The sequence below is a fragment of the Vigna unguiculata genome, chromosome 9, assembly GCF_037176805.1.
Source record: "Vigna unguiculata cultivar grain cowpea cultivar isolate G323 ecotype 2 chromosome 9, ASM3717680v1, whole genome shotgun sequence".
In the NCBI taxonomy this organism is placed as follows: Eukaryota; Viridiplantae; Streptophyta; class Magnoliopsida; order Fabales; family Fabaceae; genus Vigna; species Vigna unguiculata.
The window spans coordinates 46,831,276-46,850,347 of record NC_140800.1 but is presented as its reverse complement, the minus strand read 5'-3'; the positions used below and the strand labels follow the sequence as shown (position 1 = coordinate 46,850,347).

The 19,072-nt window shown below is 34.5% G+C and overlaps 2 protein-coding genes and 1 long non-coding RNA gene across 4 annotated transcripts; 1 reads left to right on the top strand and 2 right to left on the bottom strand.

The window, feature by feature from the left end:
• Positions 1-1,404: 1,404 nt before the first annotated feature.
• LOC114196215 (uncharacterized) lies at positions 1,405-3,091 on the bottom strand. Its single transcript, XR_003606638.2, has 3 exons — positions 2,973-3,091; positions 2,786-2,857; positions 1,405-1,651 (listed from the first exon to the last, which is right to left on the bottom strand). It is a non-coding gene; the product is annotated as an uncharacterized LOC114196215 (long non-coding RNA).
• Positions 3,092-4,138: 1,047 nt separating this feature from the next.
• Positions 4,139-7,821, top strand: GAUT3 (galacturonosyltransferase 3). Of its 2 annotated transcripts, XM_028048516.2 has the most exons (9): positions 4,139-4,371; positions 4,444-4,487; positions 4,565-4,610; positions 4,713-4,760; positions 4,843-4,980; positions 5,506-5,643; positions 5,933-6,267; positions 6,356-7,301; positions 7,529-7,821. In XM_028048516.2, exons 1-9 carry the CDS (start codon positions 4,333-4,335, stop codon positions 7,802-7,804), a joined length of 2,010 nt encoding a protein of 669 aa, XP_027904317.1. In that variant the 5' UTR covers positions 4,139-4,332; the 3' UTR covers positions 7,805-7,821. The 2 variants fall into 2 exon arrangements, with proteins under 2 accessions (XP_027904317.1, XP_085523176.1); XM_085667050.1 differs by lacking the exon at positions 5,506-5,643.
• Positions 7,822-15,545: 7,724 nt separating this feature from the next.
• LOC114162505 (protein NLP2-like) lies at positions 15,546-18,551 on the bottom strand. The gene is made up of 3 exons (XM_028046423.2): positions 17,495-18,551; positions 16,561-17,422; positions 15,546-16,473 (listed from the first exon to the last, which is right to left on the bottom strand). Exons 1-3 carry the CDS (start codon positions 18,158-18,160, stop codon positions 15,641-15,643), a joined length of 2,361 nt encoding a protein of 786 aa, XP_027902224.1. The 5' UTR covers positions 18,161-18,551; the 3' UTR covers positions 15,546-15,640.
• Between the last annotated feature and the right edge of the window lie 521 nt (positions 18,552-19,072).

Here is a 19,072-nt window from a genome sequence, read left to right as displayed (position 1 = left end):
TTTTAAACATTTGGTAAAAAATGAGGATCATCCGCAATAAACACTACGAAAATAATGATCATTTTAAAGATTTGATAAAATGAGGACCATCCACATCGAACACTACGAAAATAAGGACAAAAAATATATTTAAACCTAAACTAAAATTAGGTGATGTGAATAACTTTTTATTCTTGGAATAAATGGATATTTTATATTACTTTACCTTTTGATTATAATTTGAGTCTCTTTAATTTTTAATACTCTGTCATATTTATTTTTATTTTCTAGAATTTTGGTGTTAATACTTAAAAAATCTACTATTTTGATTCAGTTCTATATTTCCTGTGTTTTATTCATTTATTCTTATCCAATTGAAATTAGCTCTATCATTTATGATGTAATTTTTTTTTAAGTTATATTAACAATAAATATTTAACCATTTTAATAAGAAAAAGAGTAAACAAAAAGATTTTCTAAAAGAAATTATGATCGAATATGTTTGTTCTCTTCATAGTAGGAATAAGGTGAATTATGATATACGAAAGGATAAGTAAATTCTTAATAAAAATGTATAAAGTGTTTTGGGGAAAATAATGAATTTTGTAAAATGAAATTTGACAGTTATTATTTTTTCTATTTTCAAGTTTAATATTTAAACAATAAATATTTATGTTGCATCTCAATTATACGCCACTATTCTTAACTAATATAGTTTTGACTAAAATCTTATTTTGATTCTTTGATTATTATAAAAAAGATTAATTAAATTTTTAGTATTTATTTAGTTCAATTTAGTTTTATAGTTTTTTAAAATATCCAACTAGGTCAAATTAATATTATTTTTTAGGTAAAGCAATTTAATATATAAATTTTAAAAATATTTAACGTCAATTTAACAAAAATAACTTAATTGAATTATTTTTAAAATTAAATAATTAAATTGAATCAAATAAAAATTAAAATCTAATTGAATTTTTATAAAAATTAAAACACAAAAATATAATTTTAGTCTATCATTTTAATGCTTAAAATATTAAAAAATTCAAAAATTGACTAATGGAATAGAATTGGAGACCGAAATCAAGGAGATTTAAACAACAGCAAACTTTTTTATTGCAACTGTACTTAAATCAAGGTGTGTATATATTTATGTTGTGATAGTTTCTAAACCATCGAGGGACGAGTTTTTAACAGGTGTCATGTTTTAAATAATGAGTTATCGTGTACACCTTGCAATTTAATTTTACACAGTTTCTTAATCAAATAATTGTGATTTAAAAGGATATGAAATTAGATATGGACCATCAAATAGATTAAAAAAATTAAAATTATATTTTATTTTCTCTTGTGTGACATCCCATTTTAATAAGATTAAACTACTAAATAAAATATCACACAGTTATAATAACAGGAAGCATTCAGATGAACATAAAACGTAGGGAAGATAACTATTATAGTCATCCGGAAATACTCCAAAGGAAACTTAGGCATACCACATAGTCCTAAGCAAAAGGAAATTTAAAAGTTCAACGGTCTTGCAAAAGGGTTGCCCTCAAGGTAACTAATACAAAAGGCCTCATGGCCATGAAACTACTCCTAAGACATCCAGTCAAGAAGATCTAAGTTGCACTGCTGCGTCTCCCGGATCCATCTCGAACCTCCCTCTCATCTGCTCCCACCAGAAGGTGATCATCGCAAGAGAGAAAACATAACAGAACACAAACAGAAATGCAAGGGTAAGCTAGTGTAACATGAAACTTGTCATAGTGTAAAAGAATAAGTGCATAAACATTCCCAGGCCTACAACACAGAGACACATAAGTCATGTTATGGCAAACAAGCAAGACACTATGACTCAATTATCCGGATACATATACTAAGATTGGATTCACTGGACGCTTGCACTTGTGGTGGCCTCTACTGCTCTGCAGAGCCATTGCCAATGGGTTTCACCCTACCACTCACAAGGTTAGCCTTTAAGCGTCTAAGGCCATTATCCTGCCAAAGACTAGGGCCTCCCGCCACTCTCACCACTTGGGTCAGATTTCTCTACCTGAGACTCACTGACCCTTTAGAGTTTCGGGATGCGATCCTTACTTGAATCCTTATCTTAATATATACACTACACGCCACCATGGAGTCTCCCCATGGGACTCATGGGATTACGCCTATCTCACCATCATAATCATGTTTCTCATACAATTCCCACCTCTTTTTGGTCATTCATCCAATTTTCATGTTAAAACATCACGAAGCCACAAACTCATGATCAATCTCATACCAAGCATGCCAATTTCGTTCATAAAAATCCAAACACCCAAGTATAATCACGTACATCATTTTTAGGAGGAAAAAGTCTAACCAATAAATACAATGAATCACCCAAACAGTCAGGAAAACACGTCACACATTCGCAAACTCGTTCAGGCGAGACGCTGGCCTTACTGACGCAGCGGATTCTCGCCCAGGCGAGATAAGCAATAGGGGGTCTTCACGAATTCTCGCTCAGGCGAGACCTCCTCGCCTGAGCGAGACAGGGCGTCGCTCAGAACGTGGACTGGTCGCCTAGGCGAGTTCTCGTGGCAGTGAGCACTCTGATACTCTCGCCTAGGCGAGACGAGCTCGCTTGGACGAGAATAACAGATCTCACCACTGTTCTACGCATGCAACCCAGAAACGAGCAACCAAACATCATACTTTTGATTTCCACACACGCACAAACATTTACCAACTCATTTTATGCAACAACAGAAAGGAAAACAAGCACTCACAACGAAAAACGAAGAAAACTAGCTTCCCTTACCTTGTTTTAAGTACCAAAAGACAACAGACCCGTAATCTACGAAAATAGCAGCTCCAGAACCAAGGAAGTGAGCTAGAATCGTGGAACCAGGGCAGAAACACAAGTACAAAGTTAAACCCTACCCAGACCAACGTACAAGACAATGGGAAGGAGAGAAACGGACTAAAGATCCCGAGTTTTAACTTACCTAGAGTACCTGATGGGTTAGGCTAGCTTGGAGATGGAAGATGGTACGTGCCCTAGCAGAACTTTGCTTCGTAGAGGGAGACAAGAGGAAGCTCTGTTTCTGAAAAGGGAGACAAGGGGCAACTGTGAACTGAGAGGGGGGTATTGGGGTTCCTTAGTGGGCTGGCCTTGGGCCTACGAAGGGGCCAGGCCCACAGCTTCATAACACAAAAGAAAAGGCTTACATCTTGCTCTCTTCATCGATTAAAATTATATTTACGTTATTGTTTGAAGCTCTTCAAAATTATTCTTTAAACAAGTTACATACCTTGATTTTGGTTATCGTCTAAGAAAAACTTTACATCAGAATCTAATGAAGACCACCGTAATGAGAAGTTTTATTCATTTCTTTTTATCATTTCAATCTAATAAAAGTAAAATGAAATTATTTTAAATTCATGGTATATTTGGATTGGACAGAGGATATGATGTAATTGGATGGATTTAGGGAAAGAAAAGGAAATTATGGTACTTGAATTAAGAAAAATAGAGTATGATTTGAGTGAATTTGAGATAAAAATTTGTGTATAATGTGATAAGTGAGATTAAATTAAAATAAATATTTTAATAGATAAAAATAAATGATAATTATTTTATTTTTGGAATAAATATGATGTAAATTTATATATAAATAATTGAAATGATGTTAAAATGAAAATGAAAATATTATTTAAAATTAAAAAATATTATTATTATTTTCATTATGATGATATTATTATTATTATTTATTATATTATATATATATATATATATATAATTATTATTTACATATATTATAAATAATTAATAATATTAAATTATTTTTGTCATTATTATTTACATATATTATTTGTCCTTATAAATAAATCACGTATATCGGTAAGTTGCACACCTCCACCTTTCTATGGTCTCATAATAAATTATTTTTTATCTTTATGTTTTGTTTAGTAAAATAAATACTAATATTTTAATTTTACTTGAATTTAGTTAAAATAATTCAAAATCTGTTTAATATGTTATTATGTGTATATATTAAAAAGATTAATGTTATTGTGTAATTAATTTAAAAAAATAAAAAATAAAAGATTATATTAATTATTAATGAAATTAATAAAGAATTAAAACAAGTTAAGATTGTTTACCCTTTTTTGTTTTGTAATTATGGCTTGTTTGGGGACCAGGAAGATGAATAAGTGGTGAAGCGAGGAGCGCAGAGGAGGTGTGGATCGAATGTGAATGGAAGGAGGATGTGATTGCAATTTGGCAGCAGAGGAGAGGAATAAATAAAAAGATGCAATGAAGTGAGTAACACACAGACTTCTTATTCAAGATTGAATCCCGGAATGTCTCCGCGTCCGCTGCTACTTTTCTTCGTCTTTATGGTATCGATCTTTATCCCTCTCTCTAATTTCTAACCCCTCCTACCTAACTCTTTCAATTAATCTTCTCCGCAGCTTCTCTTTCATGTTCTGCACTCTTCAGACGTTTCAACAACCAAGTAACAACTCCACTGTCCTTTTTTTTTTTTTTGTCTTTGCCTTTCTTCTCCCAATCCTCATTTCTTCTTTTCTACAGAGCTTCCACGTCCCTCTATGATTGCGACCAATGTCATCGTGCTAAGGTCTTTTCATATCAGATCTTCATCTTATCAATATCTACTTTATCTATATTTACTCCATTTTCATGTCTTCCTCAATATCTATATCTACTGCTGTGTACGCAGGAACGCGAGATTTCCACGACTAGAAATCGCCTCAATCCCGATGAAAAGGTTTTTTACCCGAACCCATTATTTAAACCCACGGGACTGGATCCATAAATAAACTTATATTGTCAGTAATGATTTTATGCAGGACATTGATATAATTGCAACATACAGCGATACTTCTGGCCATGTTCGACTTGCTAGGTTGAAAATGAGGGATTTATCTGATTCCTGGATCTGGGAAAACCCTACTAATGGGAACAGCGAGTATCAAAAGAGCTCCCAGGTACTTTAGTTTGATTCATCCTCTTTTTTTCTGTTCAAGCCGATCTGTAATTTGGAAGGACTAGCCAGATTGCATAAACTATGTGGCGAATGTCAGTTATGAAATTTCCAAACAATAATTCACTTTAGAAGACGGGAAAGCCATTCACCACACTATTGTAAAAGGAGGCTATTGTGAGGCGAAAGCCGCCCCTAGTTAAAGGGAGAAAAATCCCCGATGGAAGAGATGTGAGAGGGTATCTTGTGAGTGAAAGTATCGTCATTCCTTGTAAATCTTGAGTGCTAGGCATAGGATTGTATGGTAAATGCATTTTCAAGTTTGTCTTGACAACTTGCAATATTTATTTAAGATAGTAAATCCTCATCAAAGTGTTTCCATGGACATAGGTAAGAGGTTTTAACCATGTTAACTTTGTGTGTATTATTTTTCTCTATGGTTTGGTGTTCCCATTTTTCATCCTTGTTGAAAATGGTTTTTCCCCGACAAACTACAACCTTTAACACACTGGCAATTTTCATTATCCAGGAATCGGTGGAATCGTTTCCAACCGATTCAAGTATTGAAGACAATCCCAAGCACTCCATAGATGAACGTAAACCTGAAGAAAACAAAGTTGAAGTTCCCCATTCCTCGTCAATGACACCAATGAAGATCAAACGTCAAGTAATTATCTAGTTTTCTCTTTCACTACTCAAGCAAACAAAAATTAATAGGGACAGGCATGGCACTTCTCATACAAATGTTATATATAAATTTTTATAACTTTTGGTCCAGTAGTATAATTTTATGTGTCGTCTCTTAAAATTTAATTGTTTTGTGCCCTCAAATATTTTGTTTTTGTGATTGGTCCCCTCAGATAATGGCTAATCTTGCCCTGAATAGAGACAAGTGGAAGAATGCTTGTTCAGTTTTTGTTTCCATGTTGTTTTTTTAATATTTTTCTATTCCCTAGGTAATGCGGCAAGAAAGAAAGAAAGCTCGTACCGCTGAACTTACACAAGAAAACCGAGAAACTAACAATCACATTGTATCAGCAGCAATTAAACACACTGAAGAATTTGATACCACTGTCAAGGGAAAGTATAGTATATGGAGGAGAGAATATGAAAACCCAAACTCTGATTCAACTCTGAAACTCATGCGTGATCAAATAATAATGGCCAAAGCCTATGCTAATATTGCAAAGTCTAAGAACAATACTGTTCTATACGAAGCTCTTCTCAAGCATTCCAGTGATAGTCAACGTGCTATAGGAGAAGCCAGTTCTGATACAGAGCTTCACCTTGGGTATTTATGTATTTCCTTGGTCTTGTTTCTCTAGCTTATTAGGTTTTTCCAATTTTCATGCAAGGTTACAATTTATTACATTTGCTAGAGCACTTGATCGAGCAAAAGCTATGGGTCATGTTCTATCCATAGCAAAGGACCAACTTTACGACTGCCTTTTGGTGGAAAGGAAATTAAGGGTGATGCTTCAATCAACCGAAGATAGAGTCAATGTACAGAAGAAAAGGAGTGCATTCTTGATTCAGCTGGCTGCAAAAACTGTGCCTAGACCATTACATTGTCTTCCCCTGCAACTTGCAGCGGATTATTACCTGCAGGGCTATCATAAGAAAGGAAATCTTGACAAAGAAAAGATTGAAGATCCATCTCTCTACCATTATGCTATATTTTCTGATAATGTGCTGGCTACATCTGTGGTTGTTAATTCTACTGTGCAAAATGCGAAGGAACCAGAGAAACATGTGTTCCATATAGTCACGGATAAATTGAATTTTGCAGCAATGAGAATGTGGTTTCTCACCAACCCTCCTTCTAGAGCAACCATTGAAGTTCAGAATATTGATGATTTCAAGTGGTTGAATTCCTCGTATTGTTCTGTTCTACGTCAACTTGAATCGGCAAGAATAAAGGAATATTACTTTAAAGCTAATCATCCTTCCTCCTTATCTGTTGGTTCTGACAATCTAAAATATAGAAATCCTAAATACTTGTCAATGTTAAATCACTTAAGGTTCTACCTTCCTGAAGTTTATCCAAAATTAGACAGAATTCTATTCTTGGATGATGACATTGTAGTGCAGAGGGATTTGACACCTCTTTGGTCAGTTGATTTGAAAGGTATGGTGAATGGTGCTGTGGAAACGTGCAAGGAGAGCTTCCATAGGTTTGATAAATACCTAAACTTCAGTAATCCACTGATTTCCAATAACTTCAGTCCTGAGGCGTGTGGCTGGGCATTTGGCATGAATATTTTTGACTTGAAGGAGTGGAAGAAACGAAACATTACTGGTATCTATCATCGGTGGCAAGACATGGTAAATTTCACTAATATTGTTCCTTGTTTTAAGGTTCATTATATATATTAATCAGAAAATTGTTTTATGAAGTTAGTTGCCTGAAGATTCATGTGTGCATCATGCCAATGTTTATTTTGTTGTTCAGGTCTCAATTTCAAATACCGGAAAGCCATAAAGTTTATTGTTTTGTAAATGTAGATTTATAGTTGTTTCTTGTTTTCTGATGTAGAATTAATCGTTTGCAGAATGAGGATAGAACCCTCTGGAAGCTTGGAACCTTACCTCCCGGACTAATCACCTTTTATAATCTGACCTATCCGTTAGATCGAGGATGGCATGTTTTGGGACTTGGCTATGACCCAGCTCTGAACCTGACAGAGATAGAGAATGGCGCTGTCATTCACTACAATGGAAATTACAAGCCATGGTTAAATCTTGCTGTTTCCAAATATAAATCTTACTGGTCCAAATATGTTACCTTGGATAATCCATACCTTCGAGTTTGCAACCTTGGTGAATAGTGATTTTTTTTGCCCTACGCTTGCAGATTGTTTCTTGGGAATGGTACCTAACTAGAACGTAATATAGTTGTTTCTTTTAAAAAAACCCCGAGTGCGGTTCGGTAAACATTTTAATCGTCCCGAAATTGGCTTTCCTTATTAATTTAATCCATGACCTTGTAAAAAATCAAATTTAGTTCGTGATTTTGATAATTGCTATTCGATTCGAGAAATTTGCAGTAATCAGTTTAATTTCGAATATTATTAAATTAGTCGACTTAGTAACTAAAATTTAATTTTTAAGGAAAAAATTTAATTAAAAAGAATTCTAAAAGAAGGTTAGTTTCAAGTAAAATGATCCTTTTACTATGTTAATTAATATAAAGGTTTGAAAATGTTTTCTATAAAAGAATAAATTAAATATTTTGAAGTTAATTTTAAGGTAATAAAATAAATATTCCCAATAGCACGGTGGTTTAAACGAAAGATTTAGTATAACAAAACACACACACAAAATACTTATTATCGATTATAATAAGTATTTGACCAATAGAAAAAGCTTCACTTTATATAATTTATATTTATATATAAAGAGATTTATCAATTTTAAAAATTTGTACAATTAAATAAAATATTAATAAATATGACTCTTATAAACTTTATAAAATTCTAGCGAAAACACATGCACCGTATGTTCGCATTTTTTTAATTTTTATAAGAATTTGAGTTAAGATTAATAATATTTACTTTCAAAATATATATAATAAATTTTAAAATAGTTATTAAATAGAATAATTGTTAAAAAAGAGTTTTTTTTGAATAATGGTCAAAATAAAAGAGATTTAAAAAAAATAGTTAAAGATAAATTAATTATAAAATAATTAATTTTTAAAATAATAATTAAGGATAAAATTGAAAAATGAAAAGTGGATATAAAAGAGAGAATCCTCTTTATATATTGAATGGACACAAAAGTCGGTCAAAACTAATGTATACACAATGTTCCCTTAAAATAATGTAACATTTAGATTTTTTATCAATGTATATAAATTATTTTCTTGGCAGACTTAAATATATATGGCACAAATCATACTTTAATTTTAAAAAATCATAATTTGATAGAAAAAAAATTGATGCATATGTTTGAATTTTTTTTTTATACTTTTAAATCAACATCAATTTGAACCGTGAAAATATTTGAAATAAAAATATATAAGTTATAAAAAAATTAAATATTAAAGTAAAAATAATAATAAAATTAAACAGTATTGTTTTATCGTTTATTTAAAAAAAATTTACTTCTATCTATTAACTGCTCACTAATTTAATTATGTATTTTATTTTCTCATTTTTCTTCGATGACCTCTTATCCTAAATACCACGCACAGTCCATTTTTTAATTCAATCACCACCATTGAGACAATGATCGTGAGCTTCTCATTTCCGTCACTATTATGTAAGGTCATGCCGCCTTGCTCTCGTCATCTCACCTTACCACCTTCAGTGTAATTTAAACACCTCACACCCTACTCAACTAATATGTTTTTGTTTGACCTTAACTCTAACTAACATTTTATCATTCTCTTATATGTCTTTTACATTTTTCTCATTTTTTTTATACTCGTTGCTTCATTACTCCCATTTTACCATTTTTTTTCATCGTCTTATAATACTTTTCTTAAATATCTAGGCTTTTACCGATTTCGAAACTCTAAGTTTTCCACTTTGACAAAATAGTTATTTGTGTGAAAGGTGAATACACACCAATTTAAGCTTGTCCTTTAAATGTTTTTTTATTAAAAGTATACAATTTGTTTATGTTATTGTTTATACACTTGTTATATCTAATCTGAGAAAAATCATTATTTTTCAATTGTTTAAGAGGGGACCTCACGATTGTGGTGTTGGTGTTCAAAAAGTTTTTGGGTGTGACATTTTTTACGCACATTACAAAAGCGACTCTCCTTTGCTTTATATTAATTAATTATGAAAGTGTAAAATTTTCGCTTAAATTTCCTCCTCCTTTTTTGAAGGTGTTTTAAAATTAAGCAAAACTAAAGAGTATTTCAGTTCAGTTCCATTCAATTCAGTTCAATTCGGCTCATTTAGGTTCAGTTCGGTTCAATTCGGTTCGATTTAGTTCGGTTCGATTCAGTTCGGTTCAGTGTAATTAGGTTCGATTCAGTTTGGTTCAATTCAATGCGGTTCGATTCGGTCCGATTCGGTTTAATCCGATCCGGTCTGGTTCAATTCGGTTCAGTGTTGTTCGGTTCGGTTTGGTTTGGTCTGGTCTGGTTCGATTCAGTTCAATTTGATTCAGTGTTGTTCCGTTCAGTTTAATAAAGAATATATAATGAATTTTTAAAATAGTTGTTAAATGTAAGATTGGAAAAATAAAATATGTACATAAGAGAAGTTTTTAAAAGAACTGTTGAAGACAAAAGAGGGTATCTATTTATAATGGTTAAAAGTAAACTATTTATAAAATAATTAGTTTTTAAAATAATAATTAAGAGTAAAATTGGAATAAAGAAATATGGACACAAAAGAGGGTATCTTTTTTATATATTGTTATAGATGAAAACAATTAGTCTACCTAAACTTAACTATGATTATCTGTATTATATTAAAGTAATAAAAAAATAAACTATTTATAATAAAATTAAATATTAAAGTAAAAAAAATCAATTATAATTAAACAGTATTCTTTTATCGCTTATTTAAAAAAAATGAACTTCTATCGGTTAACTGCTCACTAATTGAATTATGTATTTTATTTTCTCATTTTTCTTTTTCTTCGATGACCTCTTCTCCTAAACACCACACACACTCCATTTTTTAATTCAATCACCACCACTTAGACAATGATCGTAAGCTTCTCATCCCCGTCACTACTATATAAGGTCATGCCGCCTTTCTCTTGTCATCCCACCTTACCACCATCAGTGCAATTCTAACACCTCACACCCCACCCAATTGGTATCTCTTTTTTTGAACCTTAACTCTAACTAACATTTTATCCTTCTCTTATATGTCTTTTGCATTTTTCTCATTTTTTTATATTCAATGCTTCACTACTCCCATTTCAACTTTTTTTTTCATCGTCTTATAATATTTTTCTTAAATATTTAGGCTTTTACCAATTTCAGAACTCTATGTTCTCCACTTTGACAAAATAGTTATTTCCATGAAAGGTGAATACAAACAAATTTAAGATTGTCCTTTGAATGTATTTGTTTATGTTATTGTTTATACACTTGCTATATTTAATTTGGGGGAAAACATTATGTTTCAATTGTTTAAGAGGGACATCACGATTGTGGTGTTGGTGCTGAAAAATCTTTTGGGTATGACATTTTTTACGCACATTACAAAGCGACTCTCGTTTTGCCTAATTATGAAAGTGTAAATTTTTTCCTTAATTTTTCTCTTCTTTTTTTGAAGGAATTTTAAAATTCAGCAAAAGTAAAAAGTATTTAAGTTCAGTTCAGTTCAGTTCAGTTCAGTTCGATTTGGTTAGTTTCAATTCAGTTCGATTCGGTTCGATTTGGTTCGGTCCCGGTTCGGTTCGATCTGGTTTGGTTCATTGTGGTTCGGTTTGATTCGGTTTAGTGCGGTTCGGTTCGGTTCAGTCTGGTCCAGTTCGTTTCGATTTAGTGTGGTTCTGTTTGGTTCGGTCTGGTCCGATTTCCAAAAAAAATCGAACCCGACCCGACCCACCACGGGTTAGCGGGTTAAACGGGTTGGCTCACGGGTTCACTTAATTAAAAAAAATACAATTTATTTTATTTTATTTTAATTCAAAATTAAATTATAATTCTAATTAAAATCTAAATAAACTTTAATACAATCCAAATAAAAACCAAAAAAAAAAATACAAATTATTTGTGTTGGTTAAAAAATACCTAACATGACCCAAATGTAAAGCCCAACTTAATAAAAACACTTGTGTAACTCTTTTATCTGAGGGTTGGTGAGCCAACCCGGCTCACCACGGGTTCAACCCAGATAAGTCGGGTTCTAAATGAGCCGGGTCAAAAATCCATTGTAGACTTATGTTAGGCAATAAAATCTAATTAAAATCTAAATAAACTTTAATACAATCCAAATAAAAACCAAAATAAAAAAAATACAAATTATTTATGTGTTGGTTAAAAAAAACCTAACATGACCCAAATGTAAAGCCCAACTTAATAAAAACACTCGTGTAACTCTTTTATCTGCGCATTTGTGAGCCAAATCGGCTCACCACGGGTTCAACCCAGATAAGCCGGGTCAAAAATCAACCCGTATTGAAATTTGTAAAAAAATTTCAACTCAACCCGAACCCATGGTGAACTAGGTTGACTCGCGAGTTCCAACCCATTTTGACAGCTCTAAATGATTGTATGTTAATAGGTGATAACAGTGTAATGTTATTAAGTTAATATATAAAATAAATTTGTATTTATTAAAAATAAAGTGAAATGAATAGATAAATTAATTGTTGATGAATAAAAAAAGAAAAAAAGATAAACAATTTTATAGAAAATAAGTAAAAATAACCATTAATTCTAAAAGATTTAATAAATAATTATATTCTAAAGGATAAAATTGATATTGTGAGATGTGGACACAAAATAGGGAATCCTTTTTATATATTGTTATAGATTTTGAAAGTATTCGAAAGGATGTACAACAATTTTGATGATGTAAAATATATTAAAATTAAAAGATATTTTTATTTATATATTACTTTACATATATATATATATATATTTATAAACTTGTGAATGGTTTAATTTCATAACATGTTAGTAATAACGTAAGCATTTTTCATTTTATTTTAATTTCAATATTTTGATTTTTTACAAAGTATGTAAATTAATTTTTTTAATGTAACATAGTTATTAAATAGCAAAAATTATTTAATTATGTCCCGTGAGTGACGCCAACCACTAAGCTAGCTTTAATATAGATCTTGTTTGAGAATAGATTTAAAATAATTTGTACAAAATATATATATATATATATATATATATATATATATATATATATATATATATATATATTTTGAAGTTGACTATGACTTGTGTGTTTTAATGTGTGTGTGAATTTTGAAAGTGGATATTTTATTTTTGAAAATCTCAAAATTAGCCTTTAATTAGTAGTTCTAAATTGTAATGAAGGGTTTTGAGCCTCAACATATCTAACGATGTGGTAAATGAACACTACAATCAATATAGCATTTAATTACTGATGAGTTCAAATTTTTGCCCTCATTTAATATTTAAATTTGGAGATTTAATTGAACTTTCTGTGCTTAAAGATTGATTTAATTAGGATCTGTGATTATTGGATTTATTGAGTAAGTTTGGTAAAAGTGGCGTAAAAATTGATTTTAGTTGCATAAAATATTATTGGATATTTTAACGTTTGTTAATGCAGCTGGAATTTAATTTTGGTCAATTAATAATGTGATTTTGAAATATTCAAAGTTACAAAAAAAGTCCAAAATCAAGAAATTCTGAAAAAGAATAAATCAGGAGCTAAATGCACCCCCAGTTTTTACTTGCACACTCCTCCCTCAAGTGGACCACAAAAACTTGTTCTGCACCCCCAGTTTTCACTAAGTTGCACCCCTCCTACCACTTAAACTCCACTCAACCAGATCATGCCATGTGGCAATCCCCACCTCTTAAAATTACCCAACCAGAGCAAGCCACGTGGCAACAATCCTTGCACTAACAAGCTGTCCAATGGAAGGCTGCCACGTCATCATCTTCATCTCCCAAAACCCTAACCCTAATTTTCTCCTCTCCTTCCACCCTCCACACAGCCGCCGCCGCCAACCTTTTCCGGCCACCAATGCACGAGTTCCGCCACCTCCAACAGCAGCCTTCACGCACCATCTTCTCCATGGCAGCAGCGAACGTGAGCATCCACCACGCCACCACCATCTCCATCGAGCTCCGCGACCACCACGATTCTGCAGCACACACATCTCCTCGCCGCGCCACCACCATCTTCCTCCATTCACGGCCACCGCGAATTCTTCATCTTCTCGCGCCATCTGTACCGCTGCAGCAGCGGAAGAGCTACGTCGTTCAGCCACTTCACGCGCAACACCACCACAGCTCCGTCGCGCGAACCTGCGCAGCGCACACGATCCACCACCACGGCCACCGCGAGTTCTTCTTCCTCGCGCACAACCATGGAGACGTCCGCGCGCCACCATCTTCTTCCCGCGAGCCACCAGCGCCTGCACCTACAGGAATCACGAACTATTCTGCGCAAGCAACTCGCCGGAAACGCGCCGCACCGTCGGACCACCATGAACCACCGCGCCGTCAGCCGTCATTGCCATCTCCATCTCCATTGCATCTGCAGAAACCCTAATTCTTGAGAGAGAATCTGCACTGCCACGTGTCAGCATCTGATAGGACAGTCAAACTGGTCAACTCTGGTCAACTGGTCAACTAGTCAACTCTGGTCAACTGGTCAAAGTCAGCAGTCAACACTGGTCAAAACTGCAAATATGGTTAAATGAGAGGGGCAGAATTGAAAATTGGACAGAAATTAAGTTGCTAATTAATTAAATAAAAATAAAAGATTTTGGCAACTAACAGATAAAGTCCAAAGTCCAGTGGAAGCCTATATAAAGAGACTTAAGGGAGCAGAAATGGGGGACTGACAATTTTACAGCTGACAGCTTAGACACTTAGAACTCTCTGGTTTTGGCAGATACCATCTCCATCACATCTCTCATTCTTTCTTTTATTTTCCTTCATCATATTATCATGTATTCCATCAAAGCAATGGAGGGCTAAGCTTTTAGGGTTGATTCCACTGTAATTTCTTAAATGGATTATGAATTTATATATTTTGTTATTTTGATTATTGTTGTGGTTTTTGTTTATCTATGTCCTTTGCTTCTTAATCGAATAGAAAATAATGATTTTAAATCTACATACATGCTAATCATATGAGTTAAAAGGTTTTTAAATTAAATTGAGACTTTACTTTGATTTTGTTTAGAAACTTTCATTTGATTAAATAAGTTTTTGCCAATAATTGAGACTTTAATTTGATTAGAGGTAATTACTTTAACTAAAATTAGTCAAGACTTTACTTTGATTAATTAAGTTTTCTATTTGGTAAAGAAACAAAGGAATAGACATGATTAGGCATAGTAAAATTAATTGAGACTGTACTTTGATTAAATTTACTATGGACAATCTAAACAATTCTCACTTTTAATTGAGACTGTACTTTGATTAAAAGTGAGGATGCCAACAAATGAATTGAGTCTTTACATTGATTTATTTGTAAATCAACAACAATAATTAATTTAACAATAATCTCTAGATAACCAATGAAGAATCTTATTTAGAAAAAGCAGTGGAATTAACCTATTTACTATTACTGTGTTTACAATCTTCCGTGTCATTTTCTTTGCATATCAAAACCCCCCTATTTTTATAGTTGCTAGTTTTAAATTGCATTTTTGAGAATCAAATATTTGAGATCAATTCTGTATTCGTTGTGAGACGACTCAGGGTTATTTTAACCCTAACTATTTTCTTCACTACAAACTGGCAATACTGAAATTGCTAAAGTAGTGGTAATTTGATCGCCTAACGACAGCGATATCAATTACTATCTTACTTGTTTATAGGGATAGAAGTCAAAGGCAACTCCATCATCAGTTTGGAAATTTTTATTAACAAAGACACGAATCTAATGTAGATTTTTTTAAATTAAAAGTTTTTCTTATATGATATTTATAAATAACGCACATCAAAATAGTACTTTTTTTATAAGAAATAAGGGAAGAAAGTTGTGAAAAATTGTAAAAGTTTAAAGCAGAAAAAGGTGTTAAGTGGGGCTGGTGCTGCCAAATGCATTAGTTGAATGATTTAGTGGGGAAGCATGAAAGAGGAAGAGTCTAACTGTGCGGCTCTGAGATGATCTATTTATGTCTTTACACTCCTCAAGATCTGCATCGCATGTCAAAAGAACCCACTCTTGAGCATCGTCCAAATACTTCACCTGAATTTTGCTCGTCTCCTTCAGATTGAAACGTCTTGCAATCTCCATCTGCAAATCTCTGAATCCCCAATTTGGTTGCAAGCTAAAACGGATTTTTTCATCTCCAAAAGTAGCTTTCACCCTGAAAGTACCACCGCCCATGTTCCTGACACTGCTGGTTTGGGGCAGGGGAGGTAGAGCATCCAGGCTTTGAATGGGAATGGAAATGGGAATGGGAATTGGAGGATGGTGGACTTGCACTGATGCGCCAACTAGTGATTGCTTATCTGACATCAGAATAATGTCAGGATTGTTATTATTGTTGCTGTTGATCAGAGTGGTTGATTGCTTCAAACTGGGGTTACAAGTCTGACTGCAAGATGAAGTTGGGGATTTGAAAGGAGAAGTGGAAGTGACTCCTTGGTTAAACAACCCATTTTCGGAATAAAACTTGGAATTATCACTGTTGATCGTGGGTGATTCCGAAACACCATTGGCAGAGCTCAACTCTGGAAAACTGGTGTAGAAGGAGCCAATTTGAATGGCACCTTCGGCACCCTGGACGGAGTCGATTACAAGTTGAAGTTTCCTTAAGGAGTGCCCCACCTTCTTGATTTTCCTTGAAGGCCACCTTGTAATCCCATGCTGTCTGCATATTCTTTTTAAAGTGGTAGGACATACTGCAATCAATCAGAAGAAGACAATTATGAATAGCAACACTATAGTAGTAAAATGATGAAATGTGCGTGTATGTGACTCCCACGTACCCCCAATGCTCTTGGCAGCGTCTTTTAGGCTTCCTGCAAAGTATTGTCTTAGAACCGGCAAGCTGATAGTCTTCTCCGCCTTGGTTCGCCTCTTGTCGCCTGATTTCCTGCCACCACGGCGGCCAACGACAGCAGCACCGGCTGTTCCTTCCAAGTCCGAGAATACCTGTTCATTGCAGTTGGTTGTGACCTTGAACTCTTGTTTTGGCTCTTGGAGGTATTCCAGAGAGACGGAAACACCTTTCCCCTTCTGTTGGGCCTCCATCATATGTGCAATCCAGGATGATGATTCCATTTCGTTGGTATCATGATGGTGATGATGTGAAACCAATTCCTCCTCCTTGTCCAGTACAACGTGCAAAGTCCGGCAAGCTTGCTGCAGGAGCATAGACAAGGAGTGGAGCATCTGCTTCTGGTGTTGGGTGTCATGACAATCCTTGGGGAGGAAAAACTCGAGGACAAAATCAGCGGAGACACTCCGGAGAGGAATGGCGAGAGCAGCATGCAAGCCGAACATGTTTGCATGGTGTGCGAGAGGATATTCAGCCTTGGTGAAGGCAGTGATGTCATTTGCAAAGCAAGGCTTGGCGGTTGTGAAGGCTGTTCCAACCACTCCTTGACCACCCAAAAGGTGGTAGTCAGAGCAGGCTTCCACAAATCCCAATACATCTACATCTCCCACAAAGCTTGCTGGATCCACCGTCGACACATAATTCTCATCGTTTGAATGCCCGCATCCAGTCTTTCCTTGTTGGATGCAGGGAGCCCATGTCAGAGCCAAAGGCAACTCATGCGCCTTGCACACACATCTCAACACTTGTACTATCTCGTTCAATGCACCTTGGTATAAGTCGTCAAAACCCTGATATATACATTTATATATAATAATTAATCGCAATCAAAATATATAATATTCACGTACGTACATACGTACCTTCACGGTCATGGCTGGTGGAATCATGTTCTGAACCTGAAGGCCGTGAAGGTCCTGGTTGACGTTGTTGGGCATGAGAATGTCGATAACACCGAGACAAATCCCAGTGCCTCTCTGAAAGACGGGTAGGGCTAGAGATCCAGGACGTAGGTCGTAGTGGTGAAGGCGGGAGTAGTCGTGAGTTCGGAGGAAGCGAATGTTGGGAGGGCAGTGATGAGAAAGCCACTCCTCCTGAAACGGAAAGGGTGTTGTTGCATCCCCATTGTTACTGTTAGTATAGTCGAGGGTGTATGGGTAATCCTGATGGTGATGAATCCCTGCTTCACATCCTCTCCGGGCGGGGACCCATACCTGAATCACCATATTGGAGTTGTTGGCGTATTCTTTCAAGTACCCAACCGCAACCACTAATCTCTCCTTCACAGACGAAGATGGCCCCGGATTCCCCCTTGGTCCAATCCACCATCTCTTCCCCACCATCAAACTTTCCGCCTCCGATTCTTCCTCAAATATTATGTGCGCCTCATTTGACTCCATGCTCCTGTTCCACTTTGAACCCTCCGTTCCACATCCAACCCTTGCTTCCACCCAGCATCCTTCTACAAATAGCTCATCCATAAACTCCGTTTCTGGGGCAAAAATATCTGAGAACCCTCCATATTCCATCTTTCTTCCACTAACTCAACTCCCCTATATTATCCTATGTATGGGGATGAAGTAGGATCATGATGAGAAAAGTGAGTAAGTGAGTGAGATGAAGAAGAAGAGAGACAGGGGTAGCAGGAAAGGAATGGAGAACTAAGCTTATACAGTGCTCACCTGCTCATCAAAGTCTTGTATTTAATGACCCGGAGAGAACTGCAAATTTTCTAGAAGGCCACTGGGACCCACAACTTAGAATAACGTAGGAGGGGCTCGCTCACCAAATTTTGAAACCAAGGTAGACAAATGCAATGTGTGTGTATGGGTTAAATTATAAAGTGGTGATGAAATGTGAAATGTGAAATGTACATACGTTGAGAGTAATAAAGAGAAAATAAAGGGGTAAAGATATAAATGTGATGAATAATTACTAAACATAAGAGAGATGAAAAGGAATTTGAATTTTCTACTGGGTTTTTTGTGTTGTTCTTTTATGTGTCTTCATAATGCACTGATTATCATTTATTTTGACTTTTTTAAATATATTAAAAATATATTTAAAATACCAATACAGTATATTAGTAGAAGACAATACCAAAAAGATCAATAAACAATATAGACTCCATGAAAAGATGTATAAAATAAATACAAAAAGTGAAAGACCGTGAATGGTTACTGATAACAGTCTGATGTGAGATCCTTGGGAAGAAGGTATTGCTTGAAGCTGCAGACTTCCTCTCCATGTTCCACTTGGCAGTCGTACAAATTTTGTGCAAAATGTGTGAAAGAAATTATAGTAAGTATTTAGAATTTTGAGATTTAAACCCGAAAAAAAAAGGCTTTAATGATACTGCACCGCGTCATCCGAATTCCAAGTTGATACCGTGAAAAGAAAATTGATCCCATCTGATTGGTGGATGAATTGACGGGAAACTT

Excerpts from the sequence above, each read along its gene's own strand:
- GAUT3 (XM_028048516.2), top strand. The coding sequence starts at position 4,333 with ATGTCTCCGCGTCCGCTGCTACTTTTCTTCGTCTTTATG. Across the intron at positions 4,611-4,712 it reads ACCAATGTCATCGTGCTAAG|GAACGCGAGATTTCCACGAC; the intron begins GTCTTTTCATAT and ends CTGTGTACGCAG. Across the intron at positions 4,761-4,842 it reads GCCTCAATCCCGATGAAAAG|GACATTGATATAATTGCAAC; the intron begins GTTTTTTACCCG and ends GATTTTATGCAG.
- LOC114162505 (XM_028046423.2), bottom strand. The coding sequence starts at position 18,160 with ATGGAATATGGAGGGTTCTCAGATATTTTTGCCCCAGAAACGGAGTTT. Across the intron at positions 17,423-17,494 it reads CACCAGCCATGACCGTGAAG|GGTTTTGACGACTTATACCA; the intron begins GTACGTATGTAC and ends TGTATATATCAG. Across the intron at positions 16,474-16,560 it reads CGCTGCCAAGAGCATTGGGG|TATGTCCTACCACTTTAAAA; the intron begins GTACGTGGGAGT and ends GATTGATTGCAG.